Source organism: Corylus avellana, chromosome 6, assembly GCF_965113065.1.
Source record: "Corylus avellana chromosome 6, dhCorAvel1.hap1.2, whole genome shotgun sequence".
Taxonomy (NCBI): domain Eukaryota; kingdom Viridiplantae; phylum Streptophyta; class Magnoliopsida; order Fagales; family Betulaceae; genus Corylus; species Corylus avellana.
The window spans coordinates 6,362,353-6,381,995 of NC_142495.1; the positions used below are offsets into that span (position 1 = coordinate 6,362,353).

Below are 19,643 nucleotides of genomic sequence, written 5' to 3' on the forward strand. Positions count from 1 at the left end.
TTGCAAAATCTGTAGATTTGTATGAAAATCCAAATAGGTAGAAGCTCTGAGATTAGAGTTTTAACGTGCGAGTGAGTTTAACGAATTTGTAAAAGAGGAGAAAAATGAATCTGAGAAGCATCGGGAACCGTAGAAGATGAAGATATCAATCAATAAGAGGGAAAGGGGTCATTTTGAACTACAAAACAGCAATTGGAATGGGTGCCAAATTAGTAGAGAAAAGGATACAGAAAGGAAGGGGAAAGGGTTGAAAGAAATCTACGAAAAAAGCAAGCAGAAAATTACATAAAACTGTGACTCAGACACAAAATAAAATCAAAACACTTAGAAAGGGCCCTACCGGGTTCGAACCGGTGACCTCTTGATCTGCAGTCAAATGCTCTACCACTGAGCTAAGGACCCCAGTTGCTGTTAATGGTTTATATTTATATAGTTGAAACATATTATAAAATTGATAGCGACCTTGATCCTATCTGGTGGCCCACAGGCCCAGTGCCAAGCCTGAAGCTCATCTGTCCACACGATCACAAACACTTTTATTTATATATATAAACAAATTGTAAATTTAAGGCCACTTCAAAATAAGTACTTTTTTTAACTCCCGGATAATAATTTAAACTGTTTATAAACAATCAATCATCCTCTTATCTTTTTTAGCAATTTAAAATTCACCCATAGATATCAAAAAATAGTTTGCTGATTATGCCGTACACCAACATATTTGAACAATATATACAACATACGGTCTTAAATTTGCCCTTCAAAAGTGGGCATACGAAGTACATGCCTTTTGCCTCATAGGATTTCTCATCATTAAAAAGAATATATATAATGTATTAACTAGCTGGTTGATGTTTGAATTCCTTAAATCTCCTAATTCACCTAATATTTTGGTTCCCAATATTATAGGGCAAGTATTCTTATGTTTAATACGACCTGAATCCGATAAACGAACATAAATTCTCATCCCTAAAAAATGTAAAGAGACAAATACTGCAGTCACAATTCACAAATGTGCCGAGAGACATATCTGACTTCACAAACAACAGTTGGGTAGGGCTTCGTTGGCTTCGCAGGAGCATAATTAGAACACAAGTAGTAGTTGTTGGTTGGTTGGAGTTTGTTGGCTTACTGCCTTCCCCTTCCCCTTTCCCTTTATATTTTCCATCGTTGGAAAAAAAGATAAAAAAAAAAAAAAAAAAAATTACAAACAAAAATCCTCCGCAACGCTCCAGGCGGTTATTTCCACACTTCCGTCCCTCGTTTCCTCCGCCCCCTTCAATCCTTCGCTTCCCTTTTTATTCTCCTCCTCTCTCCCACTATCTTCCCTCACTTTCCATCGGCTTCCTCTCCATTTTCTCTGCTCTCAAACAAATCCTAACTCGTAGCGGAAAGGAAACGATAATGTCGTTCACGTCGACGACCAAGTTCGTGCAGCCCCTCCATCTGAACACCACCTCCGCCAGATCCAATGACCACAAGCCTTTCCTCGACCCATTCAAGCCCACCTCTTTTCTCGGATCCACAAACAAGCTTCGCTTCACTTCTCTTGCCAAGTCCCATCAGGCTAATCTCCACCGTCGATCCGCTGTGGTCGCCGTATCCGAGGTAGTCAAGGAGAAGAAGCCCAAATCCAGCACCAATCTGGTGAGAATTCAATGCTGCAATCATATGAAATTCAATCTGAGTGAAGGAAAATAATTTTTTAAGTATTAGTTTTGAAGGGGTTCCAGCTGAGTTTTATTAGTATTCGCTAGCTGAGAATGCCCAATTGGAACCATTTGATTAATTTGGGGGAGACTAATTTCATATTTTCGAACCAAAAGAACTGAGATCATGTTATTGAATTTTCCTTACTATTTTTTTAATTTTTTTTTGTTTTTGTTTTTGACTGACACTGATTTGTGTCTTAACCTGATAGTATTTGAGAAATTTTTGTAATCTATCCTTCGCATTAGATTTTAACAGCTAAATAGGCTTAACATATGAGTCGTTCTCTTTTACTGGAATGCTTTTTCGTGCACGTATTTTCTTGTGAGACTAAAAATATCTCTGATTTCTTGCTTTTGCTTAATTGGGTCTTCAGCTGATCACTAAAGACGAAGGCTTGGTGCTCTATGAAGATATGATATTAGGCAGAGCTTTTGAAGACATGTGTGCCCAGATGTATTACAGGGGGAAAATGTTTGGTTTCGTTCACCTCTACAATGGCCAAGAGGCCGTGTCAACTGGGTTTATCAAGCTTTTGAAGAAGGAAGATTCTGTGGTCAGTACATACCGGGATCACGTACATGCCCTGAGCAAAGGGGTCCCTGCTCGTGCCGTGATGAGTGAGCTCTTTGGAAAGACCACCGGATGCTGCCGAGGCCAGGGTGGTTCGATGCACATGTTCTCGAAAGAGCATAATGTGCTTGGTGGGTTCGCCTTCATTGGTGAAGGGATTCCGGTGGCCACGGGTGCAGCGTTCACCAGCAAGTATAGGAGGGAGGTATTGCAAGAGGCAGATTGTGATCATGTGACAGTGGCATTTTTCGGAGATGGGACTTGTAACAATGGCCAGTTCTTTGAGTGTTTGAACATGGCGGCTTTGTGGAAATTGCCGATTGTGTTTGTCGTGGAGAACAACCTGTGGGCTATTGGGATGTCACATTTGAGGGCTACTTCGGATCCAGAGATTTGGAAGAAGGGACCCGCATTTGGGATGCCCGGTGTTCATGTTGATGGCATGGATGTTTTGAAAGTTAGGGATGTTGCAAAGGAGGCAGTTGGAAGGGCTAGGAGAGGAGAAGGGCCGACGTTGGTGGAATGTGAAACATATAGGTTTAGAGGACACTCATTGGCTGATCCTGATGAGCTTCGTGACCCTGGTGAGAATTTGACTTTTGTTTTCCTCTTTTTCATATTTGCTTTCCCTTTTTGGTGAGTAGCATATTTACTTTCATTTATTCTAGAATGTGATTATGCTTTTGCAAAGTCTCCGATTTAATAGCTAGTTTCAGTTATCGACTCTTTTCCATTGTTTGACTTCTGTGTTTCTTAGTTTTTTTTAGAAATGATGCCACCCAATCCTTGGTTGTATGTGACATTGTGTTGGAAATTTTCTATATTCTGATATTAAATCACCTGTGTTGGATTACAGATGTAAGGATTTTTAGTGTGGCTGTTTAAATGCTAGATAGAGAAGCTAGTTCTTTAGCTGAATGGGCTATAGGCAGTCATTCACTTTGATAGAAGAACCATGTCAAGTGCAATTTTTATTTTTTTGGTCAAATGTTAGAGGATCGAGTTTTTGGATTCTTAGGGCATGAGCTGATATCATTTTATTAAGAACATTTTTTTCCTGAAAAGAAGAAACCTTTGGAGTTGATGATAATATAGGCCCTGTGGCTTTTGCATTGTTTTCTTTATTGCTATACATAACCTTATAGTTTCGGTTGTCATGAGTTGCAGACTATTATAGTTTATGTTGAATTACTTTTGCATATTAGCCTATTAGGCCTTTTGATTTCCAGAGTACATGTTATATGTTAATATAAACTGGATGATTACCCAGAGATGACCTCTAATTTCTTTGTGGTTCTATTTTGGCAGCTGAGAAGGCGCGCTATGCTGCTAGAGATCCTGTGACAGCGTTGAAGAAATATATGATTGAGAATAATTTATCGAGTGAAGCAGAGTTAAAGGCCATAGAGAAGAAGATAGATGAGGTGGTTGAGGAAGCTGTTGAGTTTGCAGATGAGAGCCCTCATCCAGGTCGCAGTCAGCTATTGGAGAATGTGTTTGCAGATCCAAAAGGTTTTGGAATTGGACCTGATGGGCGATATAGATGTGAGGATCCCAAATTCACCGAAGGCACTGCTCATGTGTAACTTTTCAATCTCTACTTGTGACTTTTCAGTTCATGGATGCGTGGTTTATATTTACCTCTACTCAACTTATGATAATGTGTCAGCTTTTCTATTGTAAGCAGGATTTCCTCTTTAGGTTGCATTATGTTCTCAAATTTTGCACATCAGGGTCCCGTTTATATGTTATTTTGTTTTAGTTGGTGTTTTTATTTTTTATTTTTTAACCTGTATGAAGTCTAAAGGATGATAAAAGCTTCTGGAGCATTATGTTGATCAGGACTGTGTGGGTGAAGATCCGTTTGTTATATACCATGCGGACCACCACATGGACCAAAGTTGGATGTGCTCCTGAGTAACACATATTGGCACTCCTAATTTATTCATAGTTTTATTTTATAATTATCCACATCGTCATCCAACGTCTCTATTAATATTTGAATCCACTACGAATTTCCAACATAGAAGTTATCCAGCATTTCCTATCCAGCAGAAGTTAATGTCTCTTAGGCCCCTACCAAACTGTTGCCACCTGTATTCTATTTCTATACAATATAAATAAATAAAATGTGTGGCCTGCTATCATGATCCCTCAAGAGACTGGTCCCATAGGATTCAACCAGAGTTTTCTGGCTTTTAATTGTTTAACTAGGATACTGAGTCACTGACAGATTGACAGATGAATATAGAGAATATTAGGCCCTGTTTGCCAAATATTTATTCTCGCTTATCCTAAAAAAATCAAATTCATTTATTTACATTAAAAAAAAATTCTTCATTTATCTTATTAAAAAATTGATTTAAAAAATAATTTATAGGTTCTCAAGGTAGGCCAAAATAACATTTTACTCATTGAATTCATTTTCTATTAAATGACTTAACGAAAACCGTTACATTGTCACATCACACTCAATAAAAATAAGACACGTTTTTTTTTTAAAAAAAATGACAAATAAGCTCTTTCACGTCATTTGAGACTCCAACACACTCCACGTCAAATCAAATAAACATAATCTCTCTATATCTCCTGTGCTGCCGTTATCTTTATCTTCCCCTACGATTCTTGCCGTCGTCTTCATCTTCCCCAACGATTCTTGCCGTTGTATTTATCTTGGTCTTCATGCCGTCGTCTTCCTCTTCCCCAAAAAAAAGGACACAGAGAGAAATGAATAGATTGTTTTCGATGCCTGGAAACAATTTTTGAATATGCTTTAATGCCCAAAAACAAATCCGAATTTCCATAGAAAGACTGTCCAAAAATGCACTAATCCAAAAATGCAAATGCCCAAAAATCTCAGAGTAACTCACAGATCGAAGATCACACCCATCAGAGGATGAAGAAGACGGCAAGAATCGTTGGGGAATATGAAGACGATGGTGGCATAGGGGATATAGAGGGATTATGTTTATTTAATTTGACATGGAGTGTGTGTTGGAGTCTCAAAATGACGTGAAAAAACTTATTTGTCATTTTTTAAAAGCATAAATAAAAAGAACACGTGTCTTATTTTTATTGGGTGTGATGTGGCAATGTAACGGTTTCCGTTAAATCATTTAACGGAAAATGAGTTCAGGAAGTAAAACGTTATTTTGGCCTACCCTAGAGACCTATAAATTATTTTTTAAACCACAGGGAGTGATTTGTAAATTAGGCAAATCACATGGACCAATTTTACATTTATCCCTAATAATAATAATAAATAAATAAAAACAAAATCAAAAACCTAGGGTGGAACAGCTTTTGTTGAGTTAGCACAATGTTGAAATCTATTAAGCCCATTGAGTTATTTATCTACAAGTAGGGGTGTCAAGGCGGTTACGGTTAGCGGTTATTGGTAATAACCGCTAATCGTAACTGCCTTAGCGGTTAGTAAATTTCACTAACCGCAACTGCTAACCACCGGTTGGCGGTTAATGAAATAAATAACCGCTCGCTAACCACTTTTTCAAAATTGGGCTTTTTTGGGCTTTCTTTAGGGCTTTTTGGGCCTTTTTGAGATTTTTTTTTTTTTTGCTTTTTTTGTTTTTTAGGCTTTTTTTTACCTTCATTTTTTTTTATTTTTTTATTTTTTGTATTTTTAGTGTCTTCTTGAGCCCAATTGCTATAAAAAGAGCCCATATTGAAAAATAAAAAATATTTGACCCAAAATATATGTTTTCAACATTTAATATTACTCGTCAGATTAGATCAAACAAGGCAAGCTTACGGTGTCTCTGTTACACCATATACATACTTCTTAGTAAATGCTTGATAACTGTTCTCCATTAATATCATCCAACGGCTATTAGATCATCAAAACATTTTGGACGGCTACGATTACACTTATATACCATAGATCAAATTCAAATTCAGCTATGATTAAATTCAAAATTCAAAATTTAGGAATTAGGAATAAAAATTGTGTTATATAGTATTATTTAGGGTCAATTTGTTATTTCAATTTCAATAATTAGGATTTTAAAAATTGTGTTTTTTTTTTCAATCGAGTATTTTTTTTTCTTCTTATTTTAGATTAAGTATTTTTCAAATCACAACGTAAAATGCTTTATGTCACACACTCACACACACTAATCACTATTATCATATTATATATAGTATTATTTTGTCAATATGTTAAAATGTTAATGCTTAACACGGGTCAAGTATATAATGTCAATATTAATATATATTGTATCTTATATGTAAACATTTATATACTTATATAGTTATATGATTGTATCATTATCTAATTTATATGGGTCAATGTTAATTGTTATGACTTATATACTTATATTATATGTTCTTATTATCACGATTCATGATATATAATTTAAATTCAAATTGTTAAGTTTTTACTTACCGTAAATTGTGATTATAATGTATAAAATTGTTACAAATGGTTCAAAAAATTCAAAATTGTTCAAAAAATGGTTAATTTTCTTTTCTTTTTTTTTTCAAAAATGGTTAAATTTCTTTTTCTAAAAAATGTTCAAAAAATACCTTAATATTTCAATTGTGATTATAAGTAACACATTGTTGAATCTAATGTCAATTACTTAATTTGATATTATATAATCATATAATCTCATTAAATTATATCATATGATTAATTATTTAAATTATTATCATATTTACTTTTAATCTTTTTTCTTTGAATTGAACTTAATAATCATATGATATAATGATCAAGTCATCATGTGATATAATCATATCAATTATAGTGATAATATATAAATTACTAAAATTATAATGATAATACATTAATACTTAAATTTTGTTTATAAGTAACACCTTGGTCATTGTTTAATCCAATGTCAAATACTTAATTTGATATTATACGAATCATGTCATCCTTTTATATTAATAATATGATTCACTTGAAGTCTTGAATAAAGTATTTGAATTGTCATTGAATCATATGATTAAGTATTGATATTATACATTTATATTATTCATATGCATATGTAGACTTATATAGACATATAACATATATAGACATATAAGTTTATAATACACATTGGAAATAAGTCTCTAGATATTTAATTGTTGTATTAGTATGAATTAGTATACTTATGAGTTATGTCATATTATATATGTATAATTTATTATTATATAATCAAATGATTTAATTATCAATTGATCATGTGATATAATCATATAAATTATAGTGATAATATATTAATACTCAAATTACGATTTAATTATTTTTTAAAAAAATTGTGATTTAATGATCAAGTGATTATATGATATAATCATATAAATTATAGTGATAATAAATTAATACTCAAATTATGATTTAATGATCAAGTAATTATGTTATATGTATAAATATTTTTATAATTATAATTATAAAAATATATTATATAAAAAGGTGGTTAGCGGTTACGGTTAGTAGACCCAATAACCAATTGACACCCTACCTAGGGTCTACAAGCCAAGAGAGGGGACACTTTAAATTGTCATTTAAAGGGTAGTCTAGAAACGGATCTGTCAGAAATAGCACATACTGCAACAACAAATAGCCTTGAAGACAACATCAGGAAGATGAGCATGGGTGGTGGCTGAACCGAAGCCACCAAAGAGGAGCACCACCATTGCGTCCGGTGAGAGAGGTACTTGTCGAAGTAGGCTTGGTGGATACCATATATGTATCTACAACAGGATCTGGGACTCTGCATAGGCAACAAGAGTGTACTATCTATAGAGATCTAACGAGGAAGGAGAGGAGAAGCTAAGGATTCACTGTGCAAGCAAAAATGTAGTGGTAGCGGTGGCACGTACATCACATGCATGCTAGGGCAGCATGTGATGAGCACGTGTGGGGCAGGGGTAGTCATTGGAAGTAGCGGAGACTTTAGAATTTGAGGGGGTGGTGTCTGGCAGAGAAAGGGTCTCTAGAAAAAAAAAAAAAAAGAAAAAAAAAAGAGTAATGAGTTGAGGAGAAAACGACACCCGAAATGAATACTACTGTTTTTGTTATCGATCTTTATTGATAAGAAGGAACATTTTACATTTTTCCTGCATATTGTATACAACTCTTTTTAATGGTAACTTGAGATAGGATCATAGGATTGGATAGACGGGACCAATTTCAAGAACAATCAAGGGCTCCTCTTCACGCCACTACTCGCAGACGAAGCCAAAAAGGCAAAGAGTAAGTGTTATTAAACTCACACTCAGATCACAATCAGTCCCATCAAAGAAAGGTAAGAACTAAGAACCAGTCTCACTGAAGAATACAAACAGCATGCTTTTATTCTCATGCTGATCTTCTTCTTAGCGAGTAAGAACAAATACAAACAAATATCACAAATATAAAATATTGAAACTTATAGAATTCAAAATACAAAAGACTAAAAAGAAAATCTAATATTGACAGCTTTGAAGGGAATCCTTGAATGAAGGCGGAAAAGGTAATCGAGAAAAACTGTCAAGCCAAATTGGTTATAGCGGCCCACAGTAAACGGTGCGGGTGAATTTCCACTAAATATATGTAGTGTGTGTGCAAGAAGACAGATACCACATAATAGGATAGAAATCTTCGGGCATAAAAAAAATAAAAAAAATAAAATTATAATATGAATTCATTAAAAATAGTAATTAAAATTGTATTATAAGGCTATTTTATGAAATTTGGTTATAATATGATTTCATTTACCAATGTATTGCAGTGTAACAAACAAAGTAATACATATTCCGTGTTCTATTTTAACATTACAACCATTACAACCAAACTCAAGAATAAGAATAGGAATAGCTATTCTATTTTACCTTCTTCCATTCTCAGTAATTGCTATTCAATTTCTAACATGCCCGAAGAATAAAAGAATAAGAAGGGAGAGTGGGGACTAGACAGATGAGAATTACAACTTAAGAGCACCAATTGCTTCAGGTTTAAAATCAACCCTGAGACCCAACACTCGCCTAACCTCAGCTGGGGTTAATCTCCAGGTCATAGGTCCTGAGTTCTCACCCCAGAAATCAAGAATCTCAGAGACCTTCTCCAAGTTGAGGATTGTTGCCATTTGAGTAAGACGGGCGAACTTATCCCTAACAGTCCTCTGAGTCATCCCAGAAAAGTGGCTTACCAATGCCCTTGCATCTCTGTCGAGTTGAAGGCCTCCAAGTTGACTGAACCTTTTCTGCATCATTATCACTTCCAGCCTCTTAACAATGAAGTCAATGACCAAATGAACAAATGAGTCATAGTTGTTGGCAGTCATTAATGGCTGAAGCCATGCCACATTAGTCTCAACAGCATGAAGAAGTCTCTGCACCCACGGGTCATTCACCTCATTATCTGCATATTCAGCCTCTGACAACTCATAGCTGATCGTTGCTACAGTATCTAATACCGGACGGATTCGGGGTGTTACAGTTGCCACAAGCTGTTCCATACCAGCATTCAGAGCTTGCTTGAAAGTGTTGCACATATCACTCAATTCAGACAAACACGATTTCACTTTTTCTCTATCAGCTGGTGCAGGGAATATCTGAAAGGAATGATTCAAGTCTATAATGCATGAAACAGGAATAATTTATACCAACAAGTTAAGAAGCTAATCAGGTGTATGGTCACACTGGATAATGAGTCATGACTATCACATAAATATATAAAAATGTCAAGAAGGAAGCATGAGAGAAGTATAATATAAAGAATTTTCCCTTGGGGTCTGATTACCTATCAGTAGAATCATCTAGAATATTTCTCCTATGATATGTCATCCGTCCAATATAAAGAAAAAAAGGATGACATTTAACAGGAAACCTGAATGATTACCATGGAGCAATGAAACAATTGCTCTCATAAGACAGCAATATAAACCTGAACTCATCCCATGCCAGACATTGCAGGTATAGAATGCATCAAGTTCTAGTTCAACTGATTGTCACAGTTTTGGCAAAAAAAAGAAAAAGAGAGGAAAATCATTATTTTTTTATTATCAAAATAATATCTAGCCTTGTTTGTAAATTTCGAACTGTTCAATGTTTGATTACAGCTCCAGACATGTTCATGAAGGTTATCATTTGGATGTGCAAATCATGTAGTGAATTAGTAAAATATTGCTCTGTTGTGCCAAAACAAGACTGAATTTCCTAAATCTTTGATTCATCTCTTTTTCTACCATCTAATTTGTTTCTTCTACTGATATATTACAGAAAATATCCCATTGTACAGGGAGAGCAACTGGAATTGCATGGGTGCGAAAGGTGATATGCAATCAAGTTGAGAAAGACGAGGCATAGAGTAAAAGAATAGTCCTTTTTCAATCGTTCAAACAAAACCACAAGGTAACTGAGTATGCCACTCACCTCAGCACATTGCTCTTCGATCTCGTGTTTAAGCTTCAGAACATACTCGCTGCTAACATCCATGTTATTCAAAGCCGTAGCGATCTCTGTGCCGGTCTTCTGCACGCCGACACCACCCAAGAACAGCCTGGCGCCGAGGTTGGGCTCTCTCAGCTTCTGCTGCAAAGCTTCATGATACTCGTTGCTCAACAAACTACTCGCACCGCTCAACACCGCCACCACGGAGCTGATATTGGATGTGGATATGGCCCTCCGCAAGCAACTCTGCAAAACATAGAAGACGTCGTCGACCATGGAAGTGGTCAAGCTGTCCGGCACGTGCTCGTCGATCCTGATTGCCTTCCTCACATTCTCCACCATAAAGAAGCCCTCCAGAATCACGTAGAACCCGGTAATCTCTTGCAGAACCTTGCTAAGACTTCCACTCCTGAAGGCCTTTGTGGCCCGCGGAAGCAACTCTGGATCAACGGAGCTCAGGCCCTTAATCTTCGACACCATGAATTGGGTATAATCCTCGCCCAATTGCATCAAGGATAGTATCTCTTCCAAGTACAATTCGATCTCCCTCGGGTCCGGACCTTCTGATCCTCCTCCCACAGCGAGCAAATTCTTGTTTTGCGCATTGATCTCCGACGACAAGCGGCCCAACTTCCGGAACTCCATGTACTTCTTCACGATCAACGAACCTCGCGAGTCGCACTCCTCCTGCAGCTCACAAATCCCGTAAACGATCCCGTCCTCGCCGCAGAGACCTCTCAGAATTTCGTCGTTCTCTTCGATTGCTAAGACTACGTCCTTGAACAGATTCGTCAAGCAGGCGATGAAATTCACTTGGCTGCTCTGGTCGTTATGATTCTTGCTTTTTTGCTCCATTAACTCCACCATGTGCTCGAACTCCAGCCTCGCCCTCATTGCGATCACCTTCTTCAGGTAACCAACGTAGACCTGCAGTCCCTCTTCCTCCAATCCCAGCGGCGAATAGATCTGTATGAAGCGCAAGATCGTCTTGTGGTCGCGTTGATCCACGGCTGCCGACAGCTTCTTGCGCACGATGCCTTCTAGTTGGTGCTTGGCGGCGAACATCTGGTCCCTCTGATCGGATCCGGAGTCCTTGTACTTGGCATCGATCTGGAGGAAGGTCTGGACGTACTTGGCGGCCGACTCGAAGTCCTCGGTCTCTAGGGCCTTCCTGACGCCGTCGATGCAGTTGGAGCGGTCGACGATGGCGTCAATGCGGAGGAGGGTGGAGTTGACGCGGGACTGCGCAAGGTCAAGCTCGCGGACCTTGCGGCTGACCTGGTCGGCTAGGTCACAGGTGGACGACACGTTGGCCAGCATGTGCTCGGCGTCCGCGGCCACGATGTCGAGAACCTCGGCGGACTTCTGGAGGTGGACAAGCTGCTTGTCGAGGTCAGAGCGTTGCGAGAGGAGGTTGTCCAGGTCCAGGTCCATGGCCCGCTGGTAGGCTATGCACTCGTGGAGGAGCCGGGTCATGGTCCCGACGTCCGTGAGGCTCCGAATGCGCTCCAGCGCCTCCACAGACCCGAAATTCATCGACATCGAGGAGTTCGTTACGTCGTCGTCGTCCGATTCGATAACGGCACCGGTCGATCCGTTCGGCGCTGACCCCATTTCCTCGTGATCTCCCTGTCTCTCTTCTTAGGAAACCACCACAACGCTGGTGTTTCGGTTAGAGACCTCGAAGAAAATTGTGCTATTTATATCGACCCGCTTGTGTTTTGGAGCTCCGACCCGGTTAAAAAAACTACAATAGTGCTACTCTCTGTATTTGCTAATCTGATCCAAATTGAACGGCTGGGTATCACTGTGACAAAGCCATGGCGAGCACTTGCATCGTTGGTTTATTAACCCCCTCATCCTCTACGTCTTTCGTTTCCAACAGAGCCGGAGCTAGTGGCGGCACAGTGAAACGGTTCGTTTCGTGTTCGTGTTCGTGCTCTTTTTTCCCTTCCTCCAACGAGTTCGGCTACCCGAGGATCTCGTGCTCTTCGGCGTTGGAGCCTATTGCCAGAGCTAGGGTTTCGGGAGTTTTGGGCGTTGTAAGCGAAGCCGAAACAGTGGTCGCGAAGGGAAGTAATGGTAATGTGGACTACGAGAACGACGACGTCTTGGTGCAGGAATGGAAGAAGCGGACCAGACCGTGTGAGCTCTACGTGTGTAATCTCCCCACGAGTTGCGGCATTGTAGAGCTGCTTGAAATGCTTAAGCCTTTTGGAACTGTACTGTCTGTCGAGGTACGACTTGCTTCATACTGTGTGAACAGATAATGAAAGATGATTTGAGGAAATTTCCTCTCTGCCTTGATTGAGGCTTTTGTGTATTATTTATATATGGATTATCTTGATCTTCTATATCCGATTGCATCATTATCTTGTTGAGTTGATTTTGTTTTATCAACATTATCCTCTCAATACGTATCAATTGGTTCATACTATAATTTAAAGTAGACTTTAGGTTAGACAAATACATAAATACTTGGAATAATTCAGCAGAAATTCGGAAAAATTGACCCTGATGCATGGAGAGGATGATTTTTCTTAGTAATTTCTTAGCAGTTCAGCTAAAATTCAGAGTAAATGATCTTTAATGTTGAATTATTTGAGAATTTGGAGATAAGTGAGATGTCTATTGCTTAAAAAAAAAAGAAGAAAGAAAATTCATTTTAGAGAATAGGAGGCATGGAAATGCACTGGATATTTTACGCAGTGCTGATTTGATTTGGTTGCAGATTTCTCGGAATGCTGAGACCGGTGTAAGTCGGGGATGCGGTTTTGTGACAATGAGTTCAGTAAATGAAGCAAAACTTGCAATTGCTGCTTTGGATGGATCTGTCAGTGTGAATTGGAACTAGTTACTCTATATTGATTTCATTCTTCTCTTTGTATTTCCTTTGAAATTGATCACTCCTTTTATGTGAAGGATATCGGCGGCCGAGAAATGCGGGTTAGATTTTCGGTTGATATGAATCCTAGGAGGAGGAATCCTGAGGCATTGAATTCAGCGCCCAAGAAAGAGATAGTATATGAAAGTCCTCACAAGTTATATGTGGGCAATCTTCCCCGAGATGTTAAACCTGAATATTTGAGGGATCATTTTAGCCAATTTGGGACTTTGCTTAGCGCAAGAGTGTTGCATGATCAAAAAGCAGGAAAAAACCGTTGTTATGGGTTTCTCTCCTTTTCTTCAGCTGCAGAACGTGATGCAGCTATATCTTTAAATGGAACAGTTGAGTCCTCTTCGACCACGACTGAATCCTGTTTCATTTTTCATGTCATTTTGTGTCTCTCTTACCTACTTCATCTCTTTTTGCTTTTTTGGATGTGTGTAAATGTATCTTACATACTTCATCTCACTTGTAGGAGTTCCTTGGTAGAACAATAGTAGTTAGAGAAGGCGTGGAAAGGACCAAGCCCTAACTGAAGTTTTGCTTGCTGCATACATGCTATATTGAGGATTCTTCTGATAGAAATCAGATAGTTTGGAGCACCCTTTGTCGGTGAGATTTTTAGGCAGAACAGGTAAGTTTCCAAATGCGCACAAAATTCAAAGTTTCAATACTCTTTAAAGTTTTGTTGTATGTCATCTTCACATTGGCGATGCCAATGGGTTATTCTGGTGATAGTGGTTGGTCTATTTAAGTGAATTTTAGCCCCCGAACTAGCTTGACTAGTGGTGTATGGGATATCATGTTGTCAGTCGATGGTTTGGTTACTGGACTGCCACTGATTCTGAGCTCAATGCATCCCTTTTTTTTTTCGGCAACTTTTTTCTTATGTGCTACTTAACGGCAGTTTCAATGTTTGAAGTGGACTTTTGGCCCTAGTATGTAGATAGTGTCACAGAAATGTGAGTATCGCTAGTTGTTATTATATTTATATGAGTCTACTGGTTATTGGTTTAGTTCAACCTACAAACTTAAAAAGGCAAACGTATTCAAATCATGACTATTTTCCATATTTAATGACTTAGTTTAGGCAGGATTATCTCACTCTTGAAGTTGATTTTAATTGCCGATGGACCATAGATGCATCACATAACAGAACAGTTAGTGCTACCTGATATTGATTTCAAAATTCTTGATTTTTGTTTGTGAGGTTAAATGAATCTCGGCTGCTCAACTTTTCCTAAAAATGACCAAAATAGTAGTCTAAATTCTTTGTTGTTCAATTTGGCATTCTTAAAATTAGACAAAAACTAGGATAAAGTTTAGGATTAACTTGATCTTAAACATGGACTGTAATCTTTGCTTGTTACTTATACTACAGTTTGTTGTGAGTGCACTTATGAGTATTGAGCCCCACATTGAGAAAGTATGAAGAGAAAGAATAGTTAATATACTTAAGTGGACCAAAGCCTATTAACTTAGGCTTTTGGCTAGAGTGGTGTATATATATATATAATGTACTCTTTTTAAAAACTTCCAAACCGTTTATCTCCCCAACATGGTTCTAGAAATTTAGCTGAATAAACAAAGTGCTGAGAATCTTTTTGTGTTAGATAGGTTGGCTGTAGATGATGACATGATGTTGGCATCAAGTGTGAATGATTTTCTTTATTTTTTGGTGATTGTCTGTGTGAGTTTGATTGCTTCTACATAACCTTGATACTGAAAAGAATGTATGCTTCCAACAATGCACACATCAATTTGTTGTTATTAAACCAATTCCTTTTGTGTGGCTTGTCTCTATGACATCATTTCCTTACACTTAAGATTTGCAGTCCAAGATAAGAAAGATTTTCTTTAATTTTTGGTGATTGTATGTGTGAGTTTGATTGCTTCGACATAACCTTGTTACTGAAAAGAATGTATGCTTCCAACAATGCAAACATCAATTTGTTGTTATCAAACCAATTCCTTTTGTGTGGCTTGTCTCTATGATATCATTTCCTTACAATTAAGATTTGCAGTCCAAGCTAAGAAATATTTTCTTTAATTTTTGGCGATTGTCTGTGTGAGTTTGATTGCTTCTACATAAACTAATTCCTTTTGTGTGGCTTGTCTCTATTATTGCATTTTCCTACCATTAAGATTTGCAGTCCATGATAAGAATGAGTTCCTTATATCAAGAGACGCAGGAAAGGATTAACCTACCATGGGGTGTTCGTATTTTCTTTGTTATTTTTAAGTTGGAATGTAGAATCAAAGATATAGATTTCATCTAAAACACTAAAGCAACACACTAAAACATGCATAAAACAGTTTCAAAATCGTTTAAAATAGGCCATAAAAAGAGGCATAAAGAAAGTTAAAAACATTAAAATAGGCTCAAAAGGCTCATCACCTAATAGACGGTTAGTGGTACAATTTTGCCTTTAATAACCACGCGGTTAGCTGTTAGTAGTCACCCACTTAAGGGGCGAATAAAAATATTTAAAAGTGATAATCGTTTAATGTAGTTGAATATGCGATTATAGGTACGATCCACTCCATAATATTCTAGAAAAAAAAAATGATCAAAAGGAAAAAAAAGGAATGTTGTCCCTATTTTTAAATTTTCTGGCCCTATTCTTAAAATTTTTGGACTATACCCATTAATTAGCTGTTAGTAGTCACCCACTTAAGAGACCGCGATTCCCTTGTTTTGTGGTTTGGAAAATGAGAGTAAATGGGCACACACATAACAAGAGACAAGAGTAGGCAATGACTTTTTATTGCTTATTTTTTTAAAGTTTCAATTTTCTTATCTCCTGCCAAACTTGCCATGCATTTTGTGTGGGGAGGTGTGAAAATTTAAGTGCGAGAATGGGCGCACCAAGGCAAGTGGGGACTGTGAGAATTATAGTTATTTAATTGTTATTTAATAAGTATAGTTATTTAATTGTAAATTGCAATAGTTTTAAATTTTTTATTCGATAATTATAGTTTGGAGTAGTCTTTAGTTAATAAAAAACAAGCAAAATATTTTTTTAAAATAAAAAATTAAAAGAACCGAAGAAAAAAAAAAAATTGTTGGCCTTGTCCTAAAAAATTTCTTGGCTTCGTCCCTCTGCATGTGTGTTAATGAATCTCGAAATATGAGTCACATGTCTAGGTAAAAGAAAGCCATGTGTCTGCCTTTTTGGGTAGATGACCTTTTCTTGGCATTTTTTTTAAGTAAAAATTGATTGACGTGGAAAAAAGTGAGAATGTTTTGTATGAAAAAAAAAAAAAAAAAAAATTGTATTATAGTAATTTTTTTATTCAAATAGTAATAAAAAATGATTGATATATTATAAAAAGTAAGAATGTTGAAAGTTGAATTTTTTGATGAATATGATTTGACCTCTCCAAACTTTTAAGTTGGGTATGGGCCATCAATAAGTGCTTTTGCTGGCCATTTCAGAGATAGGGATGATAGGGACCCAACTTTTTTGCTCAACAAAAGTCTAACTTTTGTTTTTTTTTTTTTTTAAAAAAATAATAAAAAAAATAAAAAATGGAAAAAATGTCTAAAGCAACCCTATCTATTTTTTGTCTTTATTTTATTTGGTATTTTAAAAAAAATGAAAAATGGTATTTTTTTTCCTAATAATGTCATTTTTTTTAAAAGAAAATGTCATTATTATGAAGAAAAATACTATTTTTCATTTTTAAAAAAATACTAAATAAAAGAAAGGTAAAAAATAGATAGGGTTATTTCAGACATTTTTTTCATTTTTTATTTTGTTTTTTTTTAAAAAAAAAATAAGGCAAAAGTTTAACTTTTGTTGAACAAAAAAGTTGGGCTTTAGCGATATTACTCATGCATAGACAATGAAAGTCTCCTAGTGATACGAATATCACTTTGTTTTATGTTTATCTTTAACTGGAATATTAAATTGTTTTACTTAGAAAGGCCATTTATAAGTAGACCAATAAATTGATACAAGACAAATAATATAATTGCTTCACTCAATTCAAGTGAAATTTTTTGTTCAGTTAAAGAATGGGGAAGTAGTAGATTTTAGAGATGGGCAAAAACCTGCCCACTTGATAATTCGACCCGACACTGGCCTGTTTTCGATCCATGTAGGTTGGTTTATGACAAAAACAAGTTGGATGAAATTTTGAATTTTCGACTTAAATCAAATTGAAAACTCAGGTGGATTTCCAATGAAGTCCTACCAGCCCTTCTAGTTTTATATTTAAACAAATCAATTGCAAGATTCATCTTCCTTGAGTTTCTTTGAAATCCTTTCATGAAATTAGTCTCTAAGCATCGCATTGATCCTTTGGTCTTCACGTCTTTATTTTTGACAAAAATAAGGCATCTTTGTCTCAATCTTGATCTAACCCGCGATCATTTTTGGTTATTCTGACTGACTCTTACTTTTCAGAAGTATAAGCATCTTGAAAATCGTCTCTATTAGAGGTGTGTTAAAGGTTTTTTCAAATGTTTCCAACTCTAAAAACGACAAAAGAAAAAAGGTCTTTTTGACTCTGTCGAAGTCGGTGTACAACCCTAATAAAAATGACTAAACTTTACACTTAATTCATTTGAATTGTAATCTATAAAAGTAATTCAGTAAATTAAGGTTTGCTTCTTATTATTCTTAAACCTATGATTATGATTATATACATTCAATTTTGAGAGCCCCTGTGGTCCGGTCGCTCTGCAAACCACGCCTTTTACAGCATTCAATTACCATTTGCCACATCATCCATTTAACAAACATGCAAAAAATGAAAATGAGCTCACCCATACCAAATCAAAATGAGAAATACCCGGCAAACCCAAGAAGACACACGCCATGACGAGACCCACGGGTCTAACCCACCTCAAATTCGCCCAAAATCTGCTTCTAATGCCCAAATTATGCTTTTAATGCCTCAAAACCCATTTTTAATGCCTCAAAACTCGATTTTAGATTCAAAACTAAAACTTAAAAGGGGAAGGTTAACTCTTTAGGGATTTTATCACGATAAAAGCCGGAAACCAGAGCTGGAGAGAGGTGACCACTGTGGGAGAGAAAGGGGAAGAAGAGAGAAGAAGAGAAAGTGGGAGAGAGAGGAGGAAAGAAAATTTTCGGTGAACCAGAGGAAGAGAGAAGAAGATCCGGTGAAGAAGAGAGAAGAAGAAAGAAAAAATCCAGTGTATTGTATTTCTTCTTGAGTTTGTACATTTTTTTAATTTTTGCTAATGTGTAAGCTTTTGATTAGATGCTGTAAATGTTGCGTTTTAAGGCTCATCCGGACCAAATTAAAACTCTTCAGTTTTACTTTTAAGATATATACTTGATTTTGAAATGATTGCGTAGATTGAAACATGAATTAAGGGTGGCGTGTATTTGACTCGTGATGATTAAGAACAGCATAACCATTTTATTTACTATTTTTTTGTCTTTTCAGAATGCTTGTTTTTCTGGCTGTGCAAGCAATAATGGCTTTAACTTGGGAACACAGGGGGCCCATGCGATCAATAGCCAATTAACTACCTAGACAGATATACATAGATTAATGATAATATATTATATCACTATTTTATGGATAAAATTTCTCTTCAAACTGAGTTGGAAGAATTTCTTTTAATTTAATTTATAAAAGTGATATGTGACTTTTTTTTTTATTATTAACATGTGAGATAGACATTAATTTTTAATAAAATTTATTTCAACTTTATTCCTATTACTAAAAAAATATGTACATCTCACATGTTCAAAAGACACATGTCACTTTTATAGACTAAGTTGAAAGAAACTCATCCAACCCGGTACGAAGGAAAACTTTGTCCCTATTTTATTATGTTAATGGAACATTATTAATTTATTTTTAAATCAATCTTGGCTAAAAAATAAAAACAAAATTTATGTTATGTATCATTTTCCTAATCATTTTTTTTATAAGTAAAAGATAAAATGAAGAACACTTTTTATTATTTCTAAAAAAAAATGGTAATATAGGAATTCAAGAATAAATTGGGAGTCAAAAATAAGCCAAAGGACCTAAAAAAAAAAAAAAAAAAAAAAAAAAAGGGCGAAAGTTAAACGGATTACACGCGAACGCACCGATAGAAAGAAAAGTAAAA

The 19,643-nt window shown here is 36.2% G+C and overlaps 3 protein-coding genes and 1 non-coding gene across 4 annotated transcripts; 2 read left to right on the top strand and 2 right to left on the bottom strand.

Moving 5' to 3' along the window:
* Positions 1 to 330: 330 nt before the first annotated feature.
* Positions 331 to 402, bottom strand: TRNAC-GCA (transfer RNA cysteine (anticodon GCA)). Its single transcript has one exon. It is a non-coding gene; the product is annotated as a tRNA-Cys (tRNA).
* Positions 403 to 1,188: 786 nt separating this feature from the next.
* LOC132188266 (pyruvate dehydrogenase E1 alpha) lies at positions 1,189 to 4,124 on the top strand. Its single transcript, XM_059602686.2, has 3 exons — positions 1,189 to 1,647; positions 2,087 to 2,867; positions 3,592 to 4,124. The coding sequence occupies exons 1-3, from the start codon at positions 1,405 to 1,407 to the stop codon at positions 3,867 to 3,869; spliced, it is 1,302 nt and encodes a 433-aa protein (XP_059458669.2). The 5' UTR covers positions 1,189 to 1,404; the 3' UTR covers positions 3,870 to 4,124.
* A 4,994-nt stretch (positions 4,125 to 9,118) lies between these two features.
* LOC132186358 (conserved oligomeric Golgi complex subunit 4) lies at positions 9,119 to 12,342 on the bottom strand. Its single transcript, XM_059600292.2, has 2 exons — positions 10,639 to 12,342; positions 9,119 to 9,818 (listed from the first exon to the last, which is right to left on the bottom strand). The coding sequence occupies exons 1-2, from the start codon at positions 12,268 to 12,270 to the stop codon at positions 9,189 to 9,191; spliced, it is 2,262 nt and encodes a 753-aa protein (XP_059456275.1). The 5' UTR covers positions 12,271 to 12,342; the 3' UTR covers positions 9,119 to 9,188.
* A 54-nt stretch (positions 12,343 to 12,396) lies between these two features.
* On the top strand, positions 12,397 to 14,421 carry LOC132186359 (RNA-binding (RRM/RBD/RNP motifs) family protein). The gene is made up of 4 exons (XM_059600293.2): positions 12,397 to 12,893; positions 13,388 to 13,489; positions 13,579 to 13,884; positions 14,019 to 14,421. Exons 1-4 carry the CDS (start codon positions 12,477 to 12,479, stop codon positions 14,073 to 14,075), a joined length of 882 nt encoding a protein of 293 aa, XP_059456276.2. The 5' UTR covers positions 12,397 to 12,476; the 3' UTR covers positions 14,076 to 14,421.
* The last annotated feature ends 5,222 nt before the right edge of the window (positions 14,422 to 19,643 follow it).